This window comes from Paroedura picta, chromosome 15 (genome assembly GCF_049243985.1).
Source record: "Paroedura picta isolate Pp20150507F chromosome 15, Ppicta_v3.0, whole genome shotgun sequence".
Lineage (NCBI taxonomy): Eukaryota > Metazoa > Chordata > Lepidosauria > Squamata > Gekkonidae > Paroedura > Paroedura picta.
Window position 1 is genome coordinate 13,236,998 of NC_135383.1, and position 24,070 is coordinate 13,261,067.

General features: G+C 46.9%; 1 protein-coding gene across 6 annotated transcripts in view; it reads right to left on the reverse strand.

The window, feature by feature from the left end:
- Positions 1-7,949: 7,949 nt before the first annotated feature.
- COL26A1 (collagen type XXVI alpha 1 chain) overlaps positions 7,950-24,070 on the reverse strand; it is a 106,611-nt gene continuing 90,490 nt past the window's right edge. For 2 of the 6 annotated variants that reach the window (XM_077311440.1, XM_077311441.1), the window contains exons 8-15: positions 20,424-20,516; positions 19,414-19,475; positions 18,497-18,559; positions 17,428-17,472; positions 16,156-16,200; positions 15,244-15,328; positions 13,810-13,974; positions 7,950-12,716 (exon numbers count right to left, since the gene is read on the reverse strand). In XM_077311440.1, the coding sequence (XP_077167555.1) occupies positions 13,817-13,974; positions 15,244-15,328; positions 16,156-16,200; positions 17,428-17,472; positions 18,497-18,559; positions 19,414-19,475; positions 20,424-20,516 (551 nt within the window). In that variant the 3' untranslated portion in view covers positions 7,950-12,716; positions 13,810-13,816. The remainder of the gene's footprint in view (positions 12,717-13,809; positions 13,975-15,243; positions 15,329-16,155; positions 16,201-17,427; positions 17,473-18,496; positions 18,560-19,413; positions 19,476-20,423; positions 20,517-24,070) is intronic. The other 4 variants (XM_077311442.1, XM_077311444.1, XM_077311445.1 and 1 more) reach the window with 4 other exon arrangements.

Genomic DNA, 24,070 nt, shown 5'->3' on the forward strand with positions numbered 1-24,070 from the left:
ACTTGGGGGGTGGGGATATAGGGGGGTGAGTGACATCAACAACATCATTTTGGGGTACAACTCAAAAGTGGCAATGGGTAACTCTAGGAATCACGGAAACTCTATGGTGATGCCGGCACATTGGAAAGTTCCCAGAAAGCCCTTGCCGGCAGCACCAATGCACTTGGCAAGCTGACCTATGAATCAGTCCCAAAGCAAATATGTATATGTGTGGCTTCCATGTCTGAGTCAGGTGGGTGACTTTCAGGAGGAAAACAAGATATTCCAAAGCATTTGCTTATTGCTGTGCGGGGAGAATATTAATTTTTTGTTAAAAGCTTTTAGCGCTTGCTAAGATGAATTAGCGGCCAGCGGGTGATTAGAGGAGATGAAGGGCTTACAGACATGTTCTAAAGCGAGGATTTAGGTGAAGAGCTGCCACTGAGCATCAATGCATTTCAGAAACATCTTGGACAGGACCAGAATCAGGGTTTTGAAAACCTTGTCTTCTTCGTCAGACTTTGCTGTCCAAAACAAGAATGAAAGATATCCCAAAATTCCTTGTGCATAGAAATCCAGCATGTCAGGGAAAGGCAAGCCTAGGCCTCTGACATGCTACTTTCCCACTTCACATGCTACTTCTACATGCTACTTTATTTTTGTATGGAGTTCAGCGAGGCAAGTCATCATCCAGAGGCTGAAGGAGTTCAGACATACACATCTCTTGGATGCTTTAGGATGCTTAGGGCTGATCCTGCGTTGAGCAGGGGGTTGGACTAGATGGCCTGTATGCCCCCCTCCAACTCTATGATTCCATGATTCTATTATTCTATCTCACCTCCATAAGAATTTGGCCTGACAGAGAGAAGAAGCCGCATGTCCAAAAGCTACAATCCACTGTGTGAGCGTCTTGCATAAATGAATATGAGCTACAAAAGGGCACGGCCTCGTCAATTAAAATTGGCATGCAACACACTCTAACGAATCGATGAGAGTGAAGGCTTCTTTCTCAGTCCAATGGACAGATTTGGATCCTGCTCACTGCACTCTGGCAAAACGTGTCTCTCTTCTTCTCCTGGGCCTCAATGGATTAACCAGCTCTGCAGGTGGGATTCAGCCAGGAATAAAGGTGGGTACCTGCTGGCCAGTTCCCAGATGTTACTAACCCTCCCTGATCCTTGGATCAATTTTGTAACTGGTTTTAAAAGCTTTGCCTGTTGATATATCTATCCATCTATCGATCTATCCATCCATCCATCATCTATGTGTCTCTATCTGTCATCACTCTGTGATGGATGGATGGATGGATGGATGGATGGATGGATGGATGGATGGATGGATGGATGGATGGATAGATGGATAGATGGATAGATCAACAGGCAAAGCTTTTAAAACCAGTTACAAAATTGATCCAAGGATCAGGGAGGGTTAGTAACATCTGGGAACTGGCCAGTAGTTACCCAAGGTAGATCTTGGCTTATTTGTTTATGTACTGCCCTCCCCTTGTGGCTCAGGATGTTCACCATGATAGAAAAGTTGAGCAAGGCTAGAGAAGACCCCTCAGAAACAGCCTAATGATATACCACCCACTCTTGAGAAGGTCATCTCGGGGCAGTGTATATGGGGTGTGTGTACACACACACATTTTTTGCACAAAAGCATCACTACCTTTTCAAATATCATCAGCTGTAATCTCTCATGCCACAGACCCTTTTCTTCTCTCTTTTTCACATTTTGCTATTCTTGTTAGCAGATAATGTTACATTTTCATCCTCCTGTAATATGCTTGGCAGGTAGAAACAACCCTTTTGAACTTCCATTTTAGAAAGCCGATACTTCAGGTTAATTAAATATCAATTGAACATTACAGGCCACGTTAAGATTTATTAATAGCACCTCGGATAAATCTCCTCAGAATTCAATTAACTGGAGAAGAAAAAAAATCACAATATATGTGCATTTTTATTCCTATAGCACATAAAAAAACCTGTAAATTATTAGTGAAGCATGCAGCAGTGAATTAACTAATGGTATTTAATGGTCAAAACAGAAGGGAATCAATATATGGCTGTCGTGTAGAGATATTAAAACACTGAGGGGAGGGGGGAATACCTTTGGCAAATAAGCTGTACCTTGAAGCCAATTTTATGCAATAGTAGAGGTTTATATACAACTTCTTTTCTCGGAGCTAGAAATATGAGAATCGGAAGGAAAGAAGGAAAGAAGGAAAGTTGAATAAATCTTTGTTGGTCTTAAAGGTGCTATTGGGCTCTCTTTTTGTCATGTCATTAGAGTGTGCTTATGGACTGATCTGCCTTCCTGCTTGCTCTTTGGGTCATTAATATATATTATTTCAGGCCTGCTCCATGGCCTCCGGGGAGGGCGGTATATAAATATAATAAATATTATTATTATTATTATTATTATTATTATTATTATTATTATTATTATTATTTAATTTTTAGACCGCCCTTCTCCCAATAGGTCTCAGGGCGGTTTACAACATAAATAGTTAAAACACAATAAAATCCCCATATATAAATAATCCCCATAAATAAATAAATGGCCTGAAACAAAATGAGCTCTCTTCTTGCAACCCAGGTCAAACTTGGCAGAGACGGTCCCACAGGCGAGGGCTATAATTCATGAAAAATTTCATGACAATGGGATGGAAAGCATGAGAGAAGACACTGGGAGATGTTTGTCCCATTGAAATGAATGGGAATTAATTTTAGAAGAAGAGTTGGTTCTTAGACCCCGCTTTTCACAGCCCAAAGGAGTCTCAAAGTGGCATACTATCCTCTTCCCTTCCTCTCCCCGCAAGAGACATTTGTGTGAAATACTTATCGCTCAGTTTAACTAAGGGATAGCGCTTGGATTGAATTCGTATGGATGAAATCCAGTTATGCAATGGAGCCTCTGGGGGGAAGCTGTTATACCTGCTGAATTGTCTCGGTGAATAATTACACACAAAGACTCTTTCCAGGAGCCAAAATAGACATATCTGCATGTTACATAACAGGGTTGGGACTTTGGCAAGCGGAACAGAACGCTCCCCCAGTAGAGTAAAAGGACTCGAAGGGTAAACGTGGATTTTATCTGGCAGAAACTGAATATTGAACAGGAAATCTTTTCTGTCACCGGCTTCAAAGATGGCCAAAAATACGAGAAGGCTTCCAAGAGAGCCAAGAGAAGAAACAAAAACAAAAGAATGTTAGAATTGCAAAGGAAAGCCATATCGAAGGTCTACCAAGCACTTGGAGTGAGCGGTGATCAGAGGTGCTTCTGAAATTCTCCTCATCCTGTTTGTGGAGTTCCAAATCACCTCATTTTTTAAAAAAATCCCAGTTAGGAAAAGGAAGATGTCATTTTGAATGTAAGAAGGACAAGGCCGAATAAAGGAGTATGGAAAGGAAGGAGCAGTAGAAAAACAGCGAGCCACTGGAAAGCCAATAGAAAATGTTTCAATAAAATAGGAGAGAGAGGCTAGGGTTGCCAGCTCCAGGTTGGGAAATACCTGGAGATTTGGGGGTGGTGCCTGAGGAGGGCAGACTGTGAGGAAGGGAGGGGCTTCAATGGCATTCCAACATGGCCATTTTCTCCAAGTGTAGTCCATGAACGTCTGGAGGGCCACAGGTTGACTACCCCTGCTCTAGGCAACAGAGATCAGATCTCTGTTGCCTAGAGCAGGGGTAGTCAACCTGTGGTCCTCCAGATGTTCATGGACTACAATTCCCATGAGCCCCTGCCAGCAAACACTGGCAGGGGCTCATGGGAATTGTAGTCCATGGACATCTGGAGGAGCACAGGTTGACTACCCCTGGCCTAGAGAGTAGTTGTAATAGCAGGCGATCCCCAGTCACTATCTGGAGGTTGGCAACCTCACATAAGGCACAGTAAAGCAAAACAGAGTAGTGATGAGAATGTTCTTCCGCCCTACCAAGGCTAAAACCAGACCAACAGAGCTAGAGAAATGTTTACGGTGGGGAGTTAACTGTCCATTTCCCCTGGCCCCTTTCCATGGCAGATTTCTGGTGGATCTTCAGCATTGTGAGATGCTCAGTTCTCAGGTCAAGCAAGGCACTGATGAAGCATGAATGCACATCATAAAACAGGCTTTCACAACCAGGGTTTCTTGACAGCCCAGGAAGGGTTTCTTGAATGGGTGGGAGTTAATTCATTTGTTATATATTTTTAAAATTTGTTAAGCGTTATCAGGTGAGATAACCCCATATGGTCATGTTGACCTGCCGTCCCCCCTCCCAAAATGGCCAGTGCAGGGGGTGAGAAGGGGAGGGGCCCCAGGTGGGCGTGTCCACAGCTCTGCTTCCCAACCTTATTCTGCACAATTGCATCACTTCTGGGGTTTCTCAAAGCCTAAAGAATGTTTCAGGGGTATTTCAAGGGTAAAAAAGTTGAGAAAGGCTGCCAGAGAATATGCCCTGGCAACTGGAGCCTTGAACAAGGGTTCCATGGCAGACCGATGGGCTAAGCCTCCAGATTACAGAGATCAGTTTCCTTGGAGAAAACAGTTGCTTTGAACGGTGGACTCCATAGCATTCTACATTACTGAGGTCCTTCCCTGCCTCCGTTCCCACCTACTCCCAGCTCCATCCCCCAAATCTCCAAGTATTTCCTGCTCCGGAGCTAGCAACCCTAAAGGAGAGGAAGAGAGATGGTTTAGAAAGTGCTGCTCGACTTCAGTCTTACAGCTCCATCTGGTGGGTATGTTTAGTTGGCCCGAAAGCTCAACATTCCCAAAGTCTCTTTGGAGAGCGTTCGATCTTCTGCTCTGTGATGACTCCTATCCATTGTCAGAGGAAGTGTGCGTGCACACGAAAGCTCGCACCTAAAATAAAATGTTGTTGGTCTCAAAGGTGCTGCTGGAGATCTTCTGTGGATTGATTCAGGTGGGTTGCCACATTGGTCTGAAGCTACATGGGGAGGAGCGGGGAATCAAACCTGGCTCACCAGATTAGCAGCTGCCGCTCTTAACTACCACACCAAGCTGTTGTAGCTGCTGTTGTTATGATGCTTGATAATGATGATGATGTTTTATTGGTAATTGTTTTTATATTTTGAACTACCCGGAGCCCTTCCACGGGGTGGGGCAGTATACAAACAATAAACATTTAAAAAAAAAATATCGACCAGCAAGGTCATTTCTGTGAGGAAGATGCAAGCCGGCTTGGCTGGATGAAGGAAAGGCGCAAATGAAACGGGGGCTGAAGCAGAGGTAGAAGGGGCTGAAGTAGACCAGTGGTCCCCAACCTTTTTATCACCGGGGACGACTCAACGCTTGACAATTTTACTGAGGCCCGGTGGGGGGGGGATAGTTTACTCCTCTACTCTCAACCACTGCCCTAACGCTCTCTGATCGCTATGGTCATGTTTAAACATCCCTTCAAAATGCGATACAGACACGTCACAACAATGAACACGAGGAACATTTTATTTTCATGGACATTTTAACTCATGACCATGACAAATCAATGGGAACCCTGAGCTTGTTTCTCTGCAACGAGAGAGTCCCATCTGGGAGTGATGGGAGACAATGACACCCAAAGTGTGTTGTAAAGGGCCGGGGGGGGGGGGAGAAGGCTTCCTTCGGGGCTCACCTCCAATTAGTCGAAGGACCACATGTGGTCCGCGGCCCACAGGTTGGGGATCGCTACTGTAGACAAGAAAGTTCTGGACAAACAATTTTGGATTGGAGGTCAGTGAGACAAGGGGAAAAGAGGGCAGAGGGATTAAATGGGCAGGGGTAATCGTGGAGCTTTTAAAATTCTTCTCTAGGCTTCTCCACGAGTTCTCTGCCACCCTTTCACGGCTTGCGACTCCCGAGCAACTGAGGCTGATGCTCCCGGCTTTTCAAAACAATTAGGGAGCATGGAAGGCTAACGAGAGCAGAACGGCATTGTCAAGAGGCATCTCGAGGGAGACTCTCTCTGACGGACTGGGGCTGACAGAGGCATTTCCAGCGATGGTTAGGGGGTGAGAAGTTCATGTTATCTCTGTACCCATCGCCCTGACAGGAGATAAATCAGGCTGGTGGGTACGGCAGGACAACATGTCCAAGAAGAGAGTTTACATGGAATGATGCCGGTGAAGAGGGGATGGTGAAAGAGCCAAGAGGATGAAACTCTGCGTTACAGGCAGGAGAACGAGGATGGATTGGGCTCAAAACATTTTGGGACTGAGCTTTGGCTTGATACAGGCTCTGCTTCACTGCACAGTGTCTTCTAATCGACTTGAATTTGGGACACCAACCTGGCCACACTTTGATATTTTTGACTGATAAATCTCTAGCCAGGTTCTTGATAACATGGTCAATACTCACTGTTTTAGTTGATGGTGGAGAGGGCCTCACGTACCCGAATGCTTCTCTGCAGGACGAATTTCCTGTCTGTCAGAGGAGAAGGTAACCAAATGTAACCTAACTGTTGAGACTCCTTAAGACTCCCCCATCAGAGACAGAGAAAGAAAGATGATCGTAGGGAATCAGTCTTATCTCTCCTTATCTCTCTTTCCCTATTTGATCTGCTCAGCTTCTTTTTGTGTAGCAGCTGGTTGTCCCTAGGCAGTAAGAAGAGCGGGCGGAAAAAAATTAGCTGCTAGAGAGATAACCTCAATTCCTAGCAAACAGATGGGAAAGAAATGGAGGTAGTGACAGATTTTATTTTCCTGGGCTCCAACAGCACTGCAGATGGGGACTGCAGCAAAGAAATTAAAAGACGCTTGCTCCTGGGGAGGAAAGCTATGGCAAATCTAGACAGCATCCTAAAAAGCATAGACATCACCCTGCCAACAAAAGTGCATCTAGTCAAGGTTATGGTCTTCCCAGTTGCAATGTATGGCTGTGAAAGTTGGACCATGAGGAAGGCCGAGCGTCAAAGAATTGAGGTTTTTGAACTCTGGTGCTGGAGAAGACTCTTGCGAGTCCCTTGGACTGCAAGGTGAACAAACCGGTCAGTCCTAGAGGAGATCAGCCCTGACTGCTCCTTAGAAGGCCAGATCCTGAAGATGAAACTCAAATACTTTGGCCACCCCATGAGAAGGGAGGACTCCCTGAAGAGCCTAATGCTGTGAGCGATTGAGGGCAAAAGAAGAAGGGGATGACAGAGAGTGAGGTGGCTGGATGGAGTCACTGAAGCAGTCGGTGCAAACTTAAATGGACTCCAGGGAATGGTAGAGGACAGGAAGGCCTGGAGGATCATTGTCCATGGGGTCGCGATGGGTCGGACACGACTTCACACCTAACAACAACAACAACAACAACAAGGGAGAGAACAAATTAATACAGAGACTAGCTGATGGAGAATGTTCCAAAGCAGGGCTACCAGGTCGGTCAGACCGTCGTCAGGAGATTGGGGTAGGGGTGGACTTGCCGGAGCTATAGGAGAAGAACCAGGAAGTAAACACGATGTCCCTGCAACACCCAGAAATAATGTAACATGTCACAGACGGCACTCTGGGTTGTGGGCAAAATATCTTTGGTAGGATTAGCTTCTAAATGATTGAAGTAAAATGGTGTAATAATAGGTCCACTGTAGAAGCCACCCTGAGAAACAGGGGACTTTGGTTGGAATTTACCTGCTGGACCTTTGCCTGAACTATTTTTTGGTTAATACAACATTTGTTGTATTATTGTACACAGATCTGCAGTATCCTATGGTCATTTCTAATGCTTTATAAATGACCATTTTGCACTTTTGGAGGCATTATTTCCTGTGGTTTTAGACTCGCCATTACACATCCCCACCCCTTTTTTCCTCTGGAGTTTTCCACTGACTGCAAACCCCAGGATTTGTTTGTTTGTTGTATTCTCGATTACAGAAGGTGCCAGACTCGGTTTTCATTTACAGTATGTTTTATTTCTCAGTGCATTAAATAAGAAGGTTTGTTTTTTTTTTGGTACCTGTGGGCTCTTTTAATATTGCTCCCACTCTGTTCTGTAAAAAAAAAAAAAAAAAAAGCAAACAAACCCCAAACAAAAGGATGAGTACAAAACATTCCGTATACAGTAATGAAATCCCCGTAGCGAATAGGAAAAAAAAAAAGAGGCAGATACAATGACCAATATGGTAATGAACCTGAACAGTAATAATGCATGATCTGAATACCAAGGTAGGTTGGATTCCTCCCCATTTCTATTAGGGGTTAGCATCTGCAGGTTTGTGGTCAGAGCAGGAGTTGAGAAGGTTTCTAACCCAGGGAAGGTCAACATCCTAGTTCAGCAAGGCTTGGGTATCTGCTGAGGGTTAGAAACCAAGGGGCTGATACCCATCTGGCAGACAATTAACTGATGACAGCTGATGCTTAATGAAGCCACTCCCTCCAGGAAATTGGTTACCATTCCCCAGAAGGCCTTGGGGCACTCTCCCGTTTCCTGCTAGGAATGACAATTGAGGAGGGAGAATGTGACTCTGATTAGTCCTGCCAATGGGGCTTAAAGGAGGATCTGGCAAAAGGGAGGCCATGCGCACTGATGTGCCCATCTCAAGTAGTGTAGGGAAGGGCGCTGAAGGACACCTTGCCCCACTGCATCTGGAGCCAGCCCTGAACCCCTGGGCCAAATTAAATGATGATGACGGGACTTTCAATCAAGTGAAGGAGGGTGGAAGTTGAGGCCTTGGCCTTCCTTCCACCGTCCTTTCCAGAAATCCAGTAGCTGGTCATAGTTCACTGCTCTACATCCAGCTGGTAAATCAATGGAGCTTGCTGAACTCAGAGAAAACGGTGAGGTTGGTAGTCAAAAACATCTGCACGATACCGGTTCAGGAGAGATCACACCAATGGCTGTTAAGCCAAGAAGCTTATTACACTTAATAGAAGCCAGGACCTTTGCAAAACGTACAAAACACACGGATATAAATTAAAAAATATATCACTTTAATATATATTTATATAGAGGTTGTCTCACTCAGCTGACTACTTAAACACAAAGGTCTGCTTGAAAATGTGCTCTGCGGACACGAGTAGCACCTCCTGCGCTGATGGATTTCACAGCAATCGTAAAACGCAGGTAGCTCAGTCACCCTGCGGACGGGGGAAGCAGAGGGTGGGAAGGCTAGCTCCAAACAAGCTTAGGGGCTAGTCTACAATCACACTAGGATGCTTTGGGCTGATCCTGCGTTGAGCAGGGGGTTGGACTAGATGGCCTGTCTGGCCCCTTCCAACTCTATGATTCTAATAGGGAGCTGGGGAACCTCAGCTGCTAGGGCTCTTGTGTGCATGGCAGGGGGGAATGGATTGCAGGGGAGGAAAACGCCTGTGCCTGATTCGTGGAGAGCCTGCACATCCTCCCCCTTGCAACATCCCCAGTTGCTTGTGTGTGTCTGATGCATAACTCAGAGCCCCCAAGAAGGCAGGCAGGGAGGGGAATAGCAGAGGGAAATTGAGGGCATGGGAACAGTTCAGCAACTCTTTCTGGTCACTTTCCCTGCAGGAAATGACACCATTCCCCATGCAAATAACACCTGCCCTCCAGCCCCTATCAATTTGCAGCAATCAGAATTAGTGTAGCATGGTCTTGAGGTTACTAGAAACACCTGGTAATCAAGCCCCATCTTCTTCCTCGAATACAAAAGACTAAGAGTGTCAGTCATCTGAAACCACGGAGGTTTGGGTTATGTCCATCAGCCAATGGGGGGGAAACATTTATTTATTCAGCTGCCTTGTAGCCAGCTGACAGGTCCACAGCCAAGTCAATGGAAATAGAATTTACACATTGCCCCGATAGCCTCAACATGGGTGCCTTTCTGAGATACTCAAGAGACAATTTCCTGCTTAATGAACAAAAGCAGCCTTTCCCTGTTCAAAGAGAAGGCTGCTCTGAAAGTTTCCTGACAGTAACACACTAGAAGCAACTCAGACAGTAACACACCGTAACTCAAATATCACTCGAAAGCAAGCGTGCTTCCATTTCTCAGCCCCACGGCTTAAGACAAACCAGTCCATCAAATTAAGCCCCTAATGCAAATTCAGTTTGTGTACACAGCAATCCTATCCATGTTTACTCAGAAGTAGGAGCCATGTTATATCTTCAGACAACCTTATAGATTTGCTCAGTGGGTACATGGTAAATTTGCTTGTGCAACCACCTCCCGCTTATTAGCTTTCAAATACCCACCCCCCCAGCACACAGTTTCTTCCTCAGCAGAATAAGTTAGAAGGAACTGGGTTCCTATTTTTAAAAACTTTCTTACTGACCAGGATTTCTGTTGAAGCAGACTGCTTCCCTCTGTCCTCTGCCCTTTAGATGCTACAGACCTCCTCAAACTGGAGAGAGGAAGGAAAGAGAGCAGGTGAATCCAGGAAAATGTTAATGCTTAAGAGAACAGCTGAAAGAGGGCAGGAGAACAGACACCATTGATGGGAGAAGAGGAGGGAACAGCACGATGTAACCCATAGGGAAAGAAGCAAAAATACCCAAGCTGACAAGCACACCAGAGAGATCCATGGGGAATGGATACGTGTGGGACACAGAGCGCAGGGCAGCAACCCTATAGTGGCTTGGGGAAAAGCCTACTGAACATAGTGAGATTTACTTCTGAGTAAACATACATTGGATTGTGCGGTACAGCTTGCAGCTGTAGGGGATCCCCCTCCCCTTTTAACTTTATTTAAAATTGTCCTTTTCTCAACTGATAAAGTAACTAATTGTTAGGGTGCCTACCTTTTAAAGAAAACAATACCAGTTGCCCCTGGCCATGTAAACAAGCCCTTGAAAGGCCTAGCTGCCCTCCTCTGCTTTCCCACATAAGCGAAAGAGAGCACAAACATTGTTCCGGGGCAGAAATATTTCAGCTTCCTGAGAATGCCGGTGTCCGGCTTTTATTTTATGAAAAACCAGTTTCCGATCCATAAAGATGAGAAGATTAGGCCTAGAAAATAATAACCAAGGGAGTCAGCTTTCAACACTTCAAATGGAGAGTAAGCCAAGGGAATGGTGGTAACCTTTTAAAGGCCTGTGACAAGCAGGAATTCAACAGATGCGGCTTTCCCCCAGTGTGGAGATGTATCAATTGGCCAAATATCACCTGCTGCACTTTGTTGATTCGGCAAAGAAAACCACCGGTGGAAAACTGATGTGTTGGTAACTGTGCCAGCCCCTGAGAGAGCCAGTTTGGTGTAGTGGTTAGGAGTGCGGACTTCTAATCTGGCATGCCGGGTTCGATTCTGCACTCCCCCACATGCAGCCAGCTGGGTGACCTTGGGCTCGCCAGGGCTCTGATAAAGCTGTTCTGACCAAGCAGTGATATCAGGGCGCTCTCAGCCTCACCCACCCCACAGGGTGTCTGTTGTGGGGAGAGGAAAGGGAAGGCGACTGTAAGCCACTTTGAGCCTCCTTCGGGTAGGGAAAAGCAGCATATAAGAACCAACTCTTCTTCTTCTTCTTCTGCTAGTTGTGTGGATGGGGCAGACCTGGGAGCCAGAGCAGATCCTGGAGGAATCTGACAAGGGCGGAGCCAGAATGGAATCTTGGGTAGTGGGAGGAGCCAAAGTAGAATCTTGTGAGCAGCCAAGATGGAACTGTGGCAGGTCACAGGTGAAGCCTGGGAGAATTAAAGTTTTGCTAATATTTTAGAGTTTCTGGAGGATCATCGTCCATGGGATCGCGATGGGTCGGACACGACTTCGTACCTAACAACAATAACAATGCTGGCCACCTGACAGATCTGATACTGGTTTAGTCGTTTGGTTAAAGGATTCATATCGAGGACAGAGGAACTGGCGTTTTCTGCTTCTTTCAATTTCCATTCATTGTCACTGCAAAAAATTTCAGCCTAATTATCTGCGGTGCTGGCATGGGCAACCCATCTGTTTCTTGCGCACGATGTATGATTGCCATTTACATCATGCTCACATGCGCATTGTTTACCCATCATGCTGATATAATGATTCAGGAACAACATTGAACATTGTATACGTTTTAGGAGGGAAATTGAGCAGGAAGAAGTTAAAAAAAGCCCGGCCAAAGAAAAAGCCTTGCAAGCTTGAGGGACGTGAGGGAAAAGCAAAATCCAAATAGTGATTTTTGGTTGAACAAGCAAGTTTCTTTGGGCCATAAATGTTCTGTAAAGCATCGACCAGACCACTAAAATATTAGTTCATGGATCCTGATCTCCAGGCTGTGTTTGTGGGCGAAGAAGAGGATTCATTTAGGATCATAGTTTCCAAGCAGTGTTTTTGGAAACCCTGATGCTCCTCACGAATTTCATCAGGGGTCCTTCTAAGAAAAGGTCAGTAATAAGAGGGCAAGCTTCTCTGAAAGGAAGCTTATCTGCCACAGAAGGTAGTGAACTGTGTTCTAAGACCAAGCTGTGGTGAGGCCTCTATGGACCCTGAACATCCTAGAACATGCCCCTGAAATGTTTTACAATGCACACAGGTACCGCAGGTAACAAAATGGGGGTTCTGCAGCAAGTGGGAAGAGTTCTCTGAAGATCAGGAGATTGAAAAACCACTGATGTAAGAGTCGCCAGGACATGCTTTGAGAGATCGGTGTCTGTGGTGTGGTTTCTGGACGTGAATGTTATCACCTGAGGCGGACATGGACACAAGGACAGAAATATGACTTGTACAGAGTTGTCAGGCATACATTTTAAAGCTCATGGAGAGTTCAAGGAATGTATCCCATTCTGAGGTGTGTTCCATCCTGACCTGCAGGGACTTCCGACAGGAGTCAAACGGCGCCCAAGTCTTTGGCATTTCTTCAGCGTTCGCTGTTGGACCTATTAGCAAAAGGACCTATTATAGAAAGAAGTCTTCAACCAGCAAAAGCATATAAATATATAAGAAAAGACTACATTCTACGTCAGGTGAGAGGAAATTCTCCTAGCTTAAGGAGTGTTCTTCCGTCTCACGTGGCTCTTCTGCTACCAGACTAGCTGTGTAACTTGGAGGAAATCTCTTCTGGCTGGAGGAAAGCCTCATGCACTAAGGGTGAGAGCCCTAAGAGAATGTAGAAACTATCACCTTTGGGTTTGTGGGTGGCCCCATCATCCTTTCCTAGGGATAGACTGTCAAGATTGCTAATAGAAGGAACAAGCCAGAATCTATACGGAATCGTAAGATTTTTTATTTTTAAAAACCCTGTAAATCCTGCCCACCCTACCCCCAAACACTCAAATCTCCCCTTCCAGGATTTTCTAAGCTCTCTAGGCTTGAACAGATAAGGTTTTGCCCCCTCCTCTGGACTTTTCTCCATTGGACCCTCAACTTCTCTCATTCAGTCCTCTTGGAGCTTGCTCATACTGCATCAGGCCACTTTATGGGGGAGGGGGTCTATATAAACACATATTTTTTACTGTAGACTTTACCTCTGTAGTAGTATGGAGAATCCCTACATTGTCTATGGGGCCTGAGTTCTGCTGCTTTTATGATTAGTACAAACCATTCGCTTTATTATAAGTAATGATAACAGGGTTCCCAGCTCTGTGCCAGCACATGCCAGGAGATTTTTAGGGGTAATGCCTGGGGAGGGCAAAGTTTCAGGAAGATGTGTTGTCACTTCCAGGTGACGCGCTAGGAATTTCTCCTCATCTCTGTGGTAGAGACCATAATGAGCTAGAGAAATTCCTAGAGTGTCAGTGTGTCTCCCCCTTTTTTTCCTCTCACTTTTCAACTTATCAAGGAGAGGAGATTGAGCGTAGTGGCAGAGGGTGACCTACTGACAGCCAGAAAATGGCAAGCAGAATTTACAAAACTATTAAGTTATTGTAGACTGTTTCAGGGAAGCTGGAGGAAGGGGATCGTCCTTATCAAAGCTTTCACTTTCATCCAACCAGCTACCTGCGAAGAGAAGCAAAGGATCAGACAACTTACTGGTGTCCTATTTACTTCTGTTGCTCCTTCCTTTGGTCTCTTTGTCATCCAGCAGTGAAGAGAGGATGTGGTTTGCGTGGTGCCGCTTGATTTTCATGTTTGCTCGCAGCGGGGCGCCCAGGATCACATCTTGTCCTGAGCCTGGTTCAACGGAAGATAAAGAATCTGAAAACAAAGGAAAACCAGGGGAGGGGGTTGTTGTTTAAAAGAGAGACAGGGAAGGAGGAAGAGGAGGAGGAGGAGGAGGAGTGGGAAACACAGACAGTTCAGGGCGTCTCGGACTGTTTCTGCACTGGGAACTTGGCTGCCCTCGCTCCCATGTGGGAGCACAAGTCTGGGGCAGACAAGGTGCACTGGGCCACACACTCCCAATTGGTATCCCTGGAGATCTCCAGCTGCCATCTGGAGGTTGACAACTGGACTTTGGCATGAATAATGCCATTCATCCAAAATTATCAGTCTAGTAGGAATCCCAAATACCACATCTGACAGTACCACTGTCAATTCATAAGGGGCTGGCGGGGGAACTAAACAGCCAGTAGACGAGAAGAAATAAATCCAGTTTATAGCTCCATCTCTGTACTGCTCTGTAATGCCACTTTTCAACCTCACAGGGTTGTTGTGAAGATCAGGATTATCAAGTATTTAGTATGCCCCTGGGACTCTTACACCCATGATTATACTTCCTGAAGATCACCCACTGTTAAAGATGCAGCTGCAAAGATAGAGTCACAAAAGTTGGAAATGGAATGGGGTGATGGTGTAGATTCTCTGAGATACTTTAAGGCACAACAGGATAAAAAATATACGGATCGATCAAAGTCAGTCAACAAGCTGGTTGGAGCTTTGCTGTGCCTCATCACGGAAATAACCTGAACATCCTACCACTTGCAAAGCCACAAGGAATTCGTAACGAGCCAGCAAATTTCAGCCAATTTATCATGATCTCAGAAGGTTTTCAAGGAAAGAGACTTTCAGAGGTGGGTTTCCCAGTGCCTGCTTCTGCACAGGGACCCTAGACTTCCTTGGTGGTCTCCCAACCAAGTTCTAACTAAAGCTGATCCTGAGATCTGATGAGATTAGGCTACCGTGGGCCAAAGTTCAATATACTTCCCATAACATGTTTTATAGGTCAAAATTCTAACGACCTTTCTCCTGGGCTCATTCTGCACACATTATTGGATAATGCACTTATCAATGTGCTTTTGCAGCTGGATTTTCCTGTGCGGAACAGGATAATCTACTTCTAAAGTGCATTGAAAGTGCATTATCCAACGTTTGAGGAACGGGCCCAGGGGAAATGTAAATGTGTAAATCAAATCTCTAGTTCTCAACACTGCAGAACAGAAAGGGATGATATTGTACCAGGAATTGTCTGTGGGTAAGCTCAGCTCTGCGTTCTCTCGAAAGGCTAGAGACTTATCAAACACTCACCATGAATTCCGATCATGTGCTCCAAAATTAACACCCTCTCAGCTAAAATCTTCAGTGCCTCTCGAAGCTGCTGCACTCCTTCACCCTACAGCAGAGAGAGAAAGAGGGAGAGAAACAAAATATTTAAGCACTCAAACTATAATTTATGTTTACACAAATTAATCCTGCTATTAAGTAGTCACAATTTGTTTTGACGCGTATGTTTAAGCATTTGAACCCTGCTTTTCTCCCCATGGAGGCTTCAAAGCACAAAAACACAAAATTACAGTTTGAGAAGCAAATGGAAGGAGGGGGGTCCAAAATATTTTTTCCCGTTTTGAAGTAGAATGTAGCCCAGGAAGAGGAACTTGCTGCTGAATAAATGGTTGGATTGGAAACAGAATGCTAAATCTCTGGTCCGATCCAGCAATGGGGTTGCCATTTCCTTCCTGGCAACCAGGGAGGGGGGGATACAGGAGGGAGGCCCAGTCAACATTGCAGTGATGTGTTTACATCACTTTCAATATGACTTGAAAGTGACATCATCATCATGTAGCAACATCAGGACAACACTCTGATATTTCGGCAAAACTCTATGGTAAATTGGGCTTCCATCATAGAGTTTTTGCCCAAATGCCAGAGTGCCACCCCAACTTTGCCAATATGATGATGTCATTTCCTGGTCATGTCGGAAGTGATGCAGACATGTTGCCACAATGTCAACTAGGCCTCGCTCTTTCTCCGACTAAGCCGTCCCCCATTGGCCAGCTGATTAGCAGCAGCGCAGTGTGGCCTGGTAGCAGGGGACCCCACCCCCACTAAGGGTCTGACAGCCCTATGCAGCAATGTAATTCTCATGGTGTTATGCTGTGTGTGTGTGTGTGTTTGTTTGTGTGAACATAATCGACACTACCAAATCGATAGAATCCTTACATCAGCACCTTTGTCTCCTTCTTCACCTTTCTTGCCAGGGTCACCCTATAAACAAATCAGAATGTAGATTTTATTATTTAGATTTCAGCTTCCTCAATTGGCTTTTTTTGGGGAGGGGCAGGAGGCAAACGCCCCCGCCCGCCTTGGAAGGGCCTTCAGTGGTTTATTTGGGGAGCCATGCACCAACAACTTACTCCAAAGAAATCCTATTGGCGAACATACGGAGTAAAGGACTGCCACTCTAGCATGGAGGCTTCCGCCAGTTTAATGACATTCACCTCCCCTGAGGTAATGTTGGGTAAAATCTCATATTAACAACCTACACTCCCTGCCCATCCATGCTCCGTAATCTTTTCTTGAAGCCATGGAAAGTTCTAGAAGCTTCTAGTGAGGCAACCCGAGATGTTGGGTAGATGGTGCCTCCTGTACAATATGTGGCCATGGCAGACTTAAAAAACTGGATGGAAAGAAGGAAACAAGCTCTGCCACATCGGGAAAGAAGGAAGGAAGGAAGGAAGGAAGGAAGGAAGGAAGGAAGGAAGGAAGGAAGGAAGGAAGGAAGGAAGGAAGGAAGGAAGGAAGGAAGGAAGGAAGGAAGGAAGGAAGGAAGGAAGAGACCTTGTGCTAGTCACTCTCTCTTAACCTGACCTAGCTCACAGGGTTGCTGTTGCCATAATTGCTACAGCACTACGATACCCACTTAGGGGCTCAGGAATTACACCTGACTCTCTGGCATGCCACCGAGGACTCTTCTGAGCCCTGTTCCTTAGTGTGGCACCTGCCTCCATATTTTAGGAAAAGGGAAAGTTTCTTGCATGGTGGGGCTTGAGGTTGGCTGTAGGTTCCCACCTGCAAACAGCTTGAAGCTGCGAGCCTGCTTGGGGTGCAGGCCTCATACCAGAGATGGCAGTGAGCATGGTTCTTTGGGGTGACTGGGGATGTGTCTCTCTGTGCACTGCATGGTGAGCACATAAACAGTGATTCTTAATGGGGGCCACATGCCCGCCCCAGGAGGACAACCCACAATATTGGGGCAAATGTGGGGTACTTAGGATTTTAGGATCCCCCTTCCCCTTCTCACAAGTAGCTGCCAACAGCCAGCCCAGGGAGTCGTTTTATGCCGTTAGCCCTGCCACGAGGAATAAAATCCCAGACCCTCAATTTCTCCCCCAGGCCCCTTAAAAAAGCGGCACACAGAGCAAGTAGGAATAAAATTTAACATTTACGAGTTGGCTGGTGGCCAGCAGGCACAGACACAAATGGATCACTTACAGGAAAGCCCTTAATGCCTCTTTCTCCAGTCAGCCCTGCTTGTCCCTGTTAGGAGTAAAAGGAGTCTCATTAGGATGAATTAAGCGGGGTATTTTTTTCTGAGAAAAGGAATTTAGATAATGGGGAAAGTCGCTGTCACCTCCATATTTTTTTTTGAAGCTCTCTTCCTTGTAAATAGAAAACTAGCATGTCAGAGCCCTTCTCCTTGATGTACTAGATTTCTAAGTAGGAGGAATTCACATGTGCTTCCACTTGGCAATCGGAAACAAAACAGCCTAGATGGGGGTTTGCTTCATCAGTGAAAGGGAACCCTTGATTAGCGGAGCCAGTGTGGTGTTGCATTAAGGAAGGAGAGGAAAGGCTGCAGACCCTCTCCAGAGCTCCAGTGGACCCCTAGGGGTCCGAAGACCCCTGGTTGGGAATCTGTAGGTTTAGAAGCTTAAGCTAGGGTTTGGAGACCCAGGTTGGAACCCCCCAAATTAGTGTTGCAAGTTCCGGGTTGGGAAAAACCTGGAGACTTTGGGGATGGTGTCAGCAGAGGCAGGGTTTGGGGAGGGGAAGGAATTCAATGGGGTATGATGCCATACAGTCCTCCTTCCAAGCAGCCATTTTAGCCAGGGGAAACAATCTGCTGCCTGGAGAGGAGCTGCATCCCTATTTCAAATACTCCCCCCTTACTGCTTATCTGCTTAAAATGCCCCCAGCTACTTTTTAGGAAGGAAGGAAGGAAGGAAGGAAGGAAGGAAGGAAGGAAGGAAGGAAGGAAGGAAGGAAGGAAGGAAGGAAGGAAGGAAGGAAGGAAGGAAGGAAGGAAGGAAGGAAGGAAGGAAGGAAGGAAGGAAGGAAGGAAGGATCAATACTTGGCTGTGTGCATTTCCACAAAATGTGCTTTCTGTCTCTGTTGGTTCCCCAGCTTTTGCCAGCAGCCCAGATGAATGTCACCTTCCATCTACCCTTCCTGGCAAACACAGGAGAAAAAGGGGGGCAGAGTGTGTTGGTGAAGTGAAAAGGGGAGGAGCAGAGGGCTGCCATGCTGGTGATGGGGTGCCTAGGGAGAGGACACACTCACTCTTTCTCCTCGGTCTCCTTTGGAGCCTTTTGATCCTGGTGGTCCTGCTGACCCTGGCACACCCTTGGGAACAAATGGAAGGAAAAATAACACCATCGGTCCATGGACATCTGGAGAGTCACAGTTTGGCCACCCCCGGTTTAGCCTGTGAAAGACCAGTACTAGACCAGACCCCCACTGGGGCCGGAGGAACCCCCGCTTTGGCACCCCCCCCCCGTTAGGGGTATAATAAAGCAGGGGAATTCCCCCCAATCCTCAAAAAACTTGCAGAGATGACGTTTGCGGGGGAGGAACAGAAACGTGTGATGAGGGTGGGTGGTGTCTGCAGCACAGCCATGAACTCCAGCTCTGTGAGTTTCAGATGGGGGAAATAGGCACCAGGTATGGTGCCCTCTCTGGTTTGGGGGCAAAACTCTATCATAGAGTCTTGCCCAGAAGCCAGAGTGTCACTTCTGACGTGCTGACTCCATGTCTGTGCGATGTCAGCATGTTGGAGAGCTCCTGACCATGCCCCCAAATCCCCTTGCTTGCCACCACTCCGCTTCCGCCTGGGAAACCTAACCAGGGCCCATTCTGCACACTTTCAAAGTGCTTTCAAAGTGCTTTGGCAGCTGGGTTTCCCTGAGCAGAACAGGAAAATCTACTTCTAAAGTGCATTGAAAGTGCATTATCTATTGTGTGCAGAATAGGCCTAGGACTCAGTTCTTTGTTCTCTGGATCGCCTGGGGCAGCCCAACCTACTTCAGCCTCAGAGCCAGCATTCCTGGTTCAGCTTTGGAGCTGGCAGCTGTTCCAGACAGTACACAAAGGAGTGTCTAGAGAACAGAAGGTCATCAAGATGGAAGGACGTGTGAACCTGTTCATCCCTCATCTTTCCATTCATTCCCTTTCTATAAAATGGTAAATAGCTTGCCTACCGGTAGCCCGGGGGCACCCGTGGATCCTGGTTCTCCTTTGGGACCCGATGATCCTGGTGAGCCTGGAAGACAAACAGCCACGTCATCCGTGAAGGGAGATGTCAAAAGGAGGAGGAAATGTCACATGTTGAGTGATCAGTCAAAACTTCGTTTTGCAGATACAGCAACTCAGGCATGGATTAATGATATGACACAGGGAAGCTGAAACTGGTGAGGCCAGCCTTGGTTATGCCACAGGTGGCCAAAACCATGGCTCTCCAGAAGTCCATGGACTACAGTTACCATGAGCCCCTGCCATGTGGCTATGCTGGCAGGGGCTCATGGCAACTGTAGTCCATGGACCTCTGGAGAGCCTCAGTTCGGCCACACCTGCCATAGTAACTAACATGTCGCCTCAGCCCCAAGTCTTCCACCTCAATGTCTTCTACACTCTTACAGGCTTAAGCAGACTGATTTCTTCTTCTTCCCTTGCTGAAAGAGGAATGGAGGTTGGGGGGGACATCATGTGGTGACCTCACATACAGATGCCACAACAGCGCACCTGGGAGGTCACCACATCACTCCGCCCCCCCCCCATATCTCCTAATATGGCCAAGCACAGGCCTAGGAACTCTAATTTGTATTTCACCACTCTTATGTTGGCCTGAAGCAATGGAAGAAGCATACATGGACATGAAAGCTTAGACCCAGCATTAAACTTCGTTGGTGTTCAAGGCGCTGCTGGACTCAAGCTACAGAATTGCTCTGTAGGCATTGCTTTAATCGTGTAATAATCAATAAATACAGACATTCTATTCTATTCTATTCTATTCTATTCTATTCTATTCTATTCTATTCTATTCTACTCTACTCTACTCTACTCTACTCTACTCTACTCTACTCTACTCTACTCTACTCTACTCTACTCTACTCAACTCTATTCTCAATATATACAAACACACACAACTTCCAAAGAGCCATGGTGCGTGTATGGGGCAGGGGGCTGCATGTCTCCTTTGCCTCATTATTACCTGGGGGTCCAATAGGGCCTGGAGCACCCCGTGGCCCGGGCAAACCAGCCAGGACAGTATCAATGACGGTGGATGCTAACTGAGGTTCTCCATCTGCACAGGAGAGGGAAAAGAGAATGTTACCAAAGAGGCATGAAGTCAGCGGATCAATTCACAGTTGTTCTGTGTGATACAGCCTGTTGGGGAGCCGTTGTGAGCACGAAAACACACCAAAAAAGCAGGATATAAATACAGCCATGAATACGTATTCAGACAGACGTGAGCAGGAAGGAATCCCCCCTCTCCCCAAGAAGGCAGAAGGCCCATAAAGCTGCTTACAGCACCATGATCCTGTGATCCCTTTACTTAGCATTATGTCTATGGCAATGAGGGCTAGAAGCATGCTTTAAAGAAGAAATCTACTTTGAAATGATCGGGGATTCTCCCCTCTCCCCCCAGGACAGAGATCAGGATCAGCTTCATTGTCTTTGCCAGTGACTCTGATCTTCTCATAATGGGACCAAAGTTCAATAGTCTCAGTTTAGTCAGTTTAGTTTCTAGGGAGAGTTCAGGCTTCCTCTAGAGATGCACTGAATCAAGGGCTCTAGCCTATCAGAACAGGGTTGGAGTCCACCAGTGACTGATGACCATAGCTGTGGCTCTCTGTGCAAAGGAGACATTCAAGGAAAGTTAAGTACAAAAGCTTTTGAATTTGCTGCCGAAGGATGCTGGATTTGGCCAAGCCAGGCAGAAGGGAAAAACAGGCCAACATTAGGTCACCAAGGCTGTGCAGTGAAGCCCAATTAACTGTGATTTGCCGCCCTCTGCTGCCTGTCCTTTAGAATTTCAGGCCGATGGTTTTCAGATGTGCACCATGTTAAAAAGAGCGACCTGCAGAAAGCCAGTTTTTATTTGCTGCCAGAGAATCTGCGTCTCTCACTAACTTCATGTTAAAGAAGCAACCAAGATCTGGTGTTTCCATGTAAGACCGCTAACATAAGAGAAAATCTAGGCTAAAACCCCACCTAACCTGGCATCCTCTCTCCAACAGTGGCCAGAATGATACTTCCTGGAAAGGCACGAGGTGAGCACAACAACAATACCGTTACCTCCCAGAAAGAAGCACACTGCCTCTGAACATGGAGGTTCCATTTACCTGTCATGGCTCACAGTGGTCTTATTGACCGACCTTCCCTGCATAGGCCTGATTCCATTTGAATAGCATCCAAGTGAATGGGCCTTGCTTCATCTCAAAGAATTGAGTTCCATAAGGTATTGATTACATTGGGCGATGCAGGGCTTCTTGCCCCTCTTGAGAGGTTGTGACCCATTTTGCACATTCCAGTCAGCAATCGAGTTGCTGTATTTTTTGAAAGGATCCAGTTTTTGAGGGTCCCTGCCGGTAGATCAGGCTTTTTCAACCTTGTGACGGTGGAATAATTTTTCAGGCTTTGATGAGCACCGGAAATGATGTCAGCTGGCCACGCCTCCCTGCCACGCCCCCTGGAAGTGACATGCTCCAGAAGCAACATCACCACCCATGGGGGCAGGGCGAGACAGGAGGCGGTTTAAGGTGGGAGTAGGTGTGCAGGCTCCATCCTCTCTCAGGAGCAGAAACCATGAGAGACCTCACTCACCCTTAGGTAGGAGGGGAGGATGAGCATTGGAAGCAGCTGCCTCCCTAGCTTGTGACCGTGTCCATTAAGCCAGGATGGGAAAGGCCGTGGACCTTGTTCAGAGCTCCCACAGCCCCCCCCCCCCCCGGGGTCTGCTGACCCCTGATTGGGAATCCCCGATGTAGATAACCTTGCAATGCCTTGACCTGAGGCAAGTTGGACATGGTAGCCACCTGCCCCCTTGCATACCTTCTCCTCCAACCCGTATAACGGTGACATTTTGCTAATTATTAAAAAGCAGCCAACCAACAAGCATCCTTCAAGAAGCCAAAATGAACAAACTGGATACATGCAAAAAGGTGTGTGGGGGGGGAATCCATTATGCATAACAGAAAAAGGCCACCGGTGTGCTTTCCATGTTGCCCAGAAAAAAAATCTGTTTATTGGTCTGTAACTCGTTCACCGTGATATAAATAATTTAGTGCGTCTCAAGGCTGTTGAAATCTTTGCAGATTAAAAATGCATCCAGACCTTTCTCCCACGCAGACTCACACGCCTGCCAGGGGAAGAGGAAACAGTGCTGGGAACCTGGAGATGATTAATTCAAATGAACTCGGCTCCCCTTCCTCAGGCTCCCTTTGGTTTGGCCTTTCTTCAGTGGCTGGCATGCAAAGGACAGAGGTGGGCGATGGATGGACCAGACTGAAAGGGCTTTTCACTGGGGAGGGGGGAAGAATTCAGGGCATGCTGAACTCTGGGAGGCAAGTGAAACTGTCTTGATCTCAAATCTAACCCATCCCCAGATTTTAGGATTTTAGTTGTGCCATCCTAAACAGAGTTAATCCTTTCTAAGTGCATTGACTTAAGTCAGGGGCGGCCGGACTGTAGCTCTCCAGATGTCCCACGGGTATTGTAGTCCACAGATCTGGAGAGCCACGGTTTGGCCACCCCTGACTTGTGGACTTCAACTATGGATACCAACCTCCAGGTGAGACCTGGGGATCCCCCAGAATGGCAGTTCATTTCCAGATGACGGTCATCACTTCTCTTAGAGAAAGTGGATGCTTGGAAGGGTGGGCACTAGGGCATTGCACCCCACTGAGACCCCTGTCCTCCCCAGGCTTCATCCCCCAAATCGACAGGAGCTTCCCAGCTTGGATCTGGTAATTCTACCCCCCCACACACACACACACACACACATCCCCTGCCAGCGGCCAGGGTGGGGCCTGCCAACCCTCAGTTAGAAGGGTGTATGTAACTTGGTATAGTGAACTATTCGAACTCCTTTTCAGAGGCCACACTGGCTGTTCTTCCTTGCTTAAAAAAACACCTCTGGGTCTCACGTGGACTGCTTCACGTGCTCATCGTTTTGTAGCCTCCCCGTGTTCATTTGTGTCTCCTTTCGTTCCCTCCAGGTTGCCGATGCCTACAGTGCTCTCCCTTGGCATTGTGCTTGCACATCAGCAAAAAATGCGTTCGGGCACACTGAAGCATCAACAAGAGCTTGAGTGCATCGGTCTCCTGGACGGGAAATAAAACAGACTCGAAATGAGCCGGAACCTCGGGCCACGGTTCAGCCGTGGAAGAGGCAGAGTATGAATATTTGAATAAGCAAAGAATGGAATGGCGGAATGTTCCGTGTCAAATTGGAAAGAGGTGGAGGCAGAATGGATCCATGCACATCTAATCCAGGGACTCCCAACTGGGGTTAACCCCCTGGGGTTAAGCGAGAGCTCCCCAGGGGTTATGCGACCTTTCCCAGAACTTCAGATGGCTGCTGACGTCACTAAACATCACTTGAGCCCCCTCCCCCTTATTCTACAGGCCTAGTCTCTTTCTCCACATGCGCCCACTTCCGGGGTTCCTCAAGGACTGGGAAATATTTCCGGGGGATCCTCCATGGTCAAAAGGTTGAAAAAGGCTGATGTAGTCCTTTCGGTAGCATCCCGCTCCATGCAGTGGCTAAACGAAAATGCCTGGAAAGGCATAACAACAAAAGTGCCACCCCTGATGTAACCCTAGCAACTGGTATTCAGAGGTGCACTGCCTTGA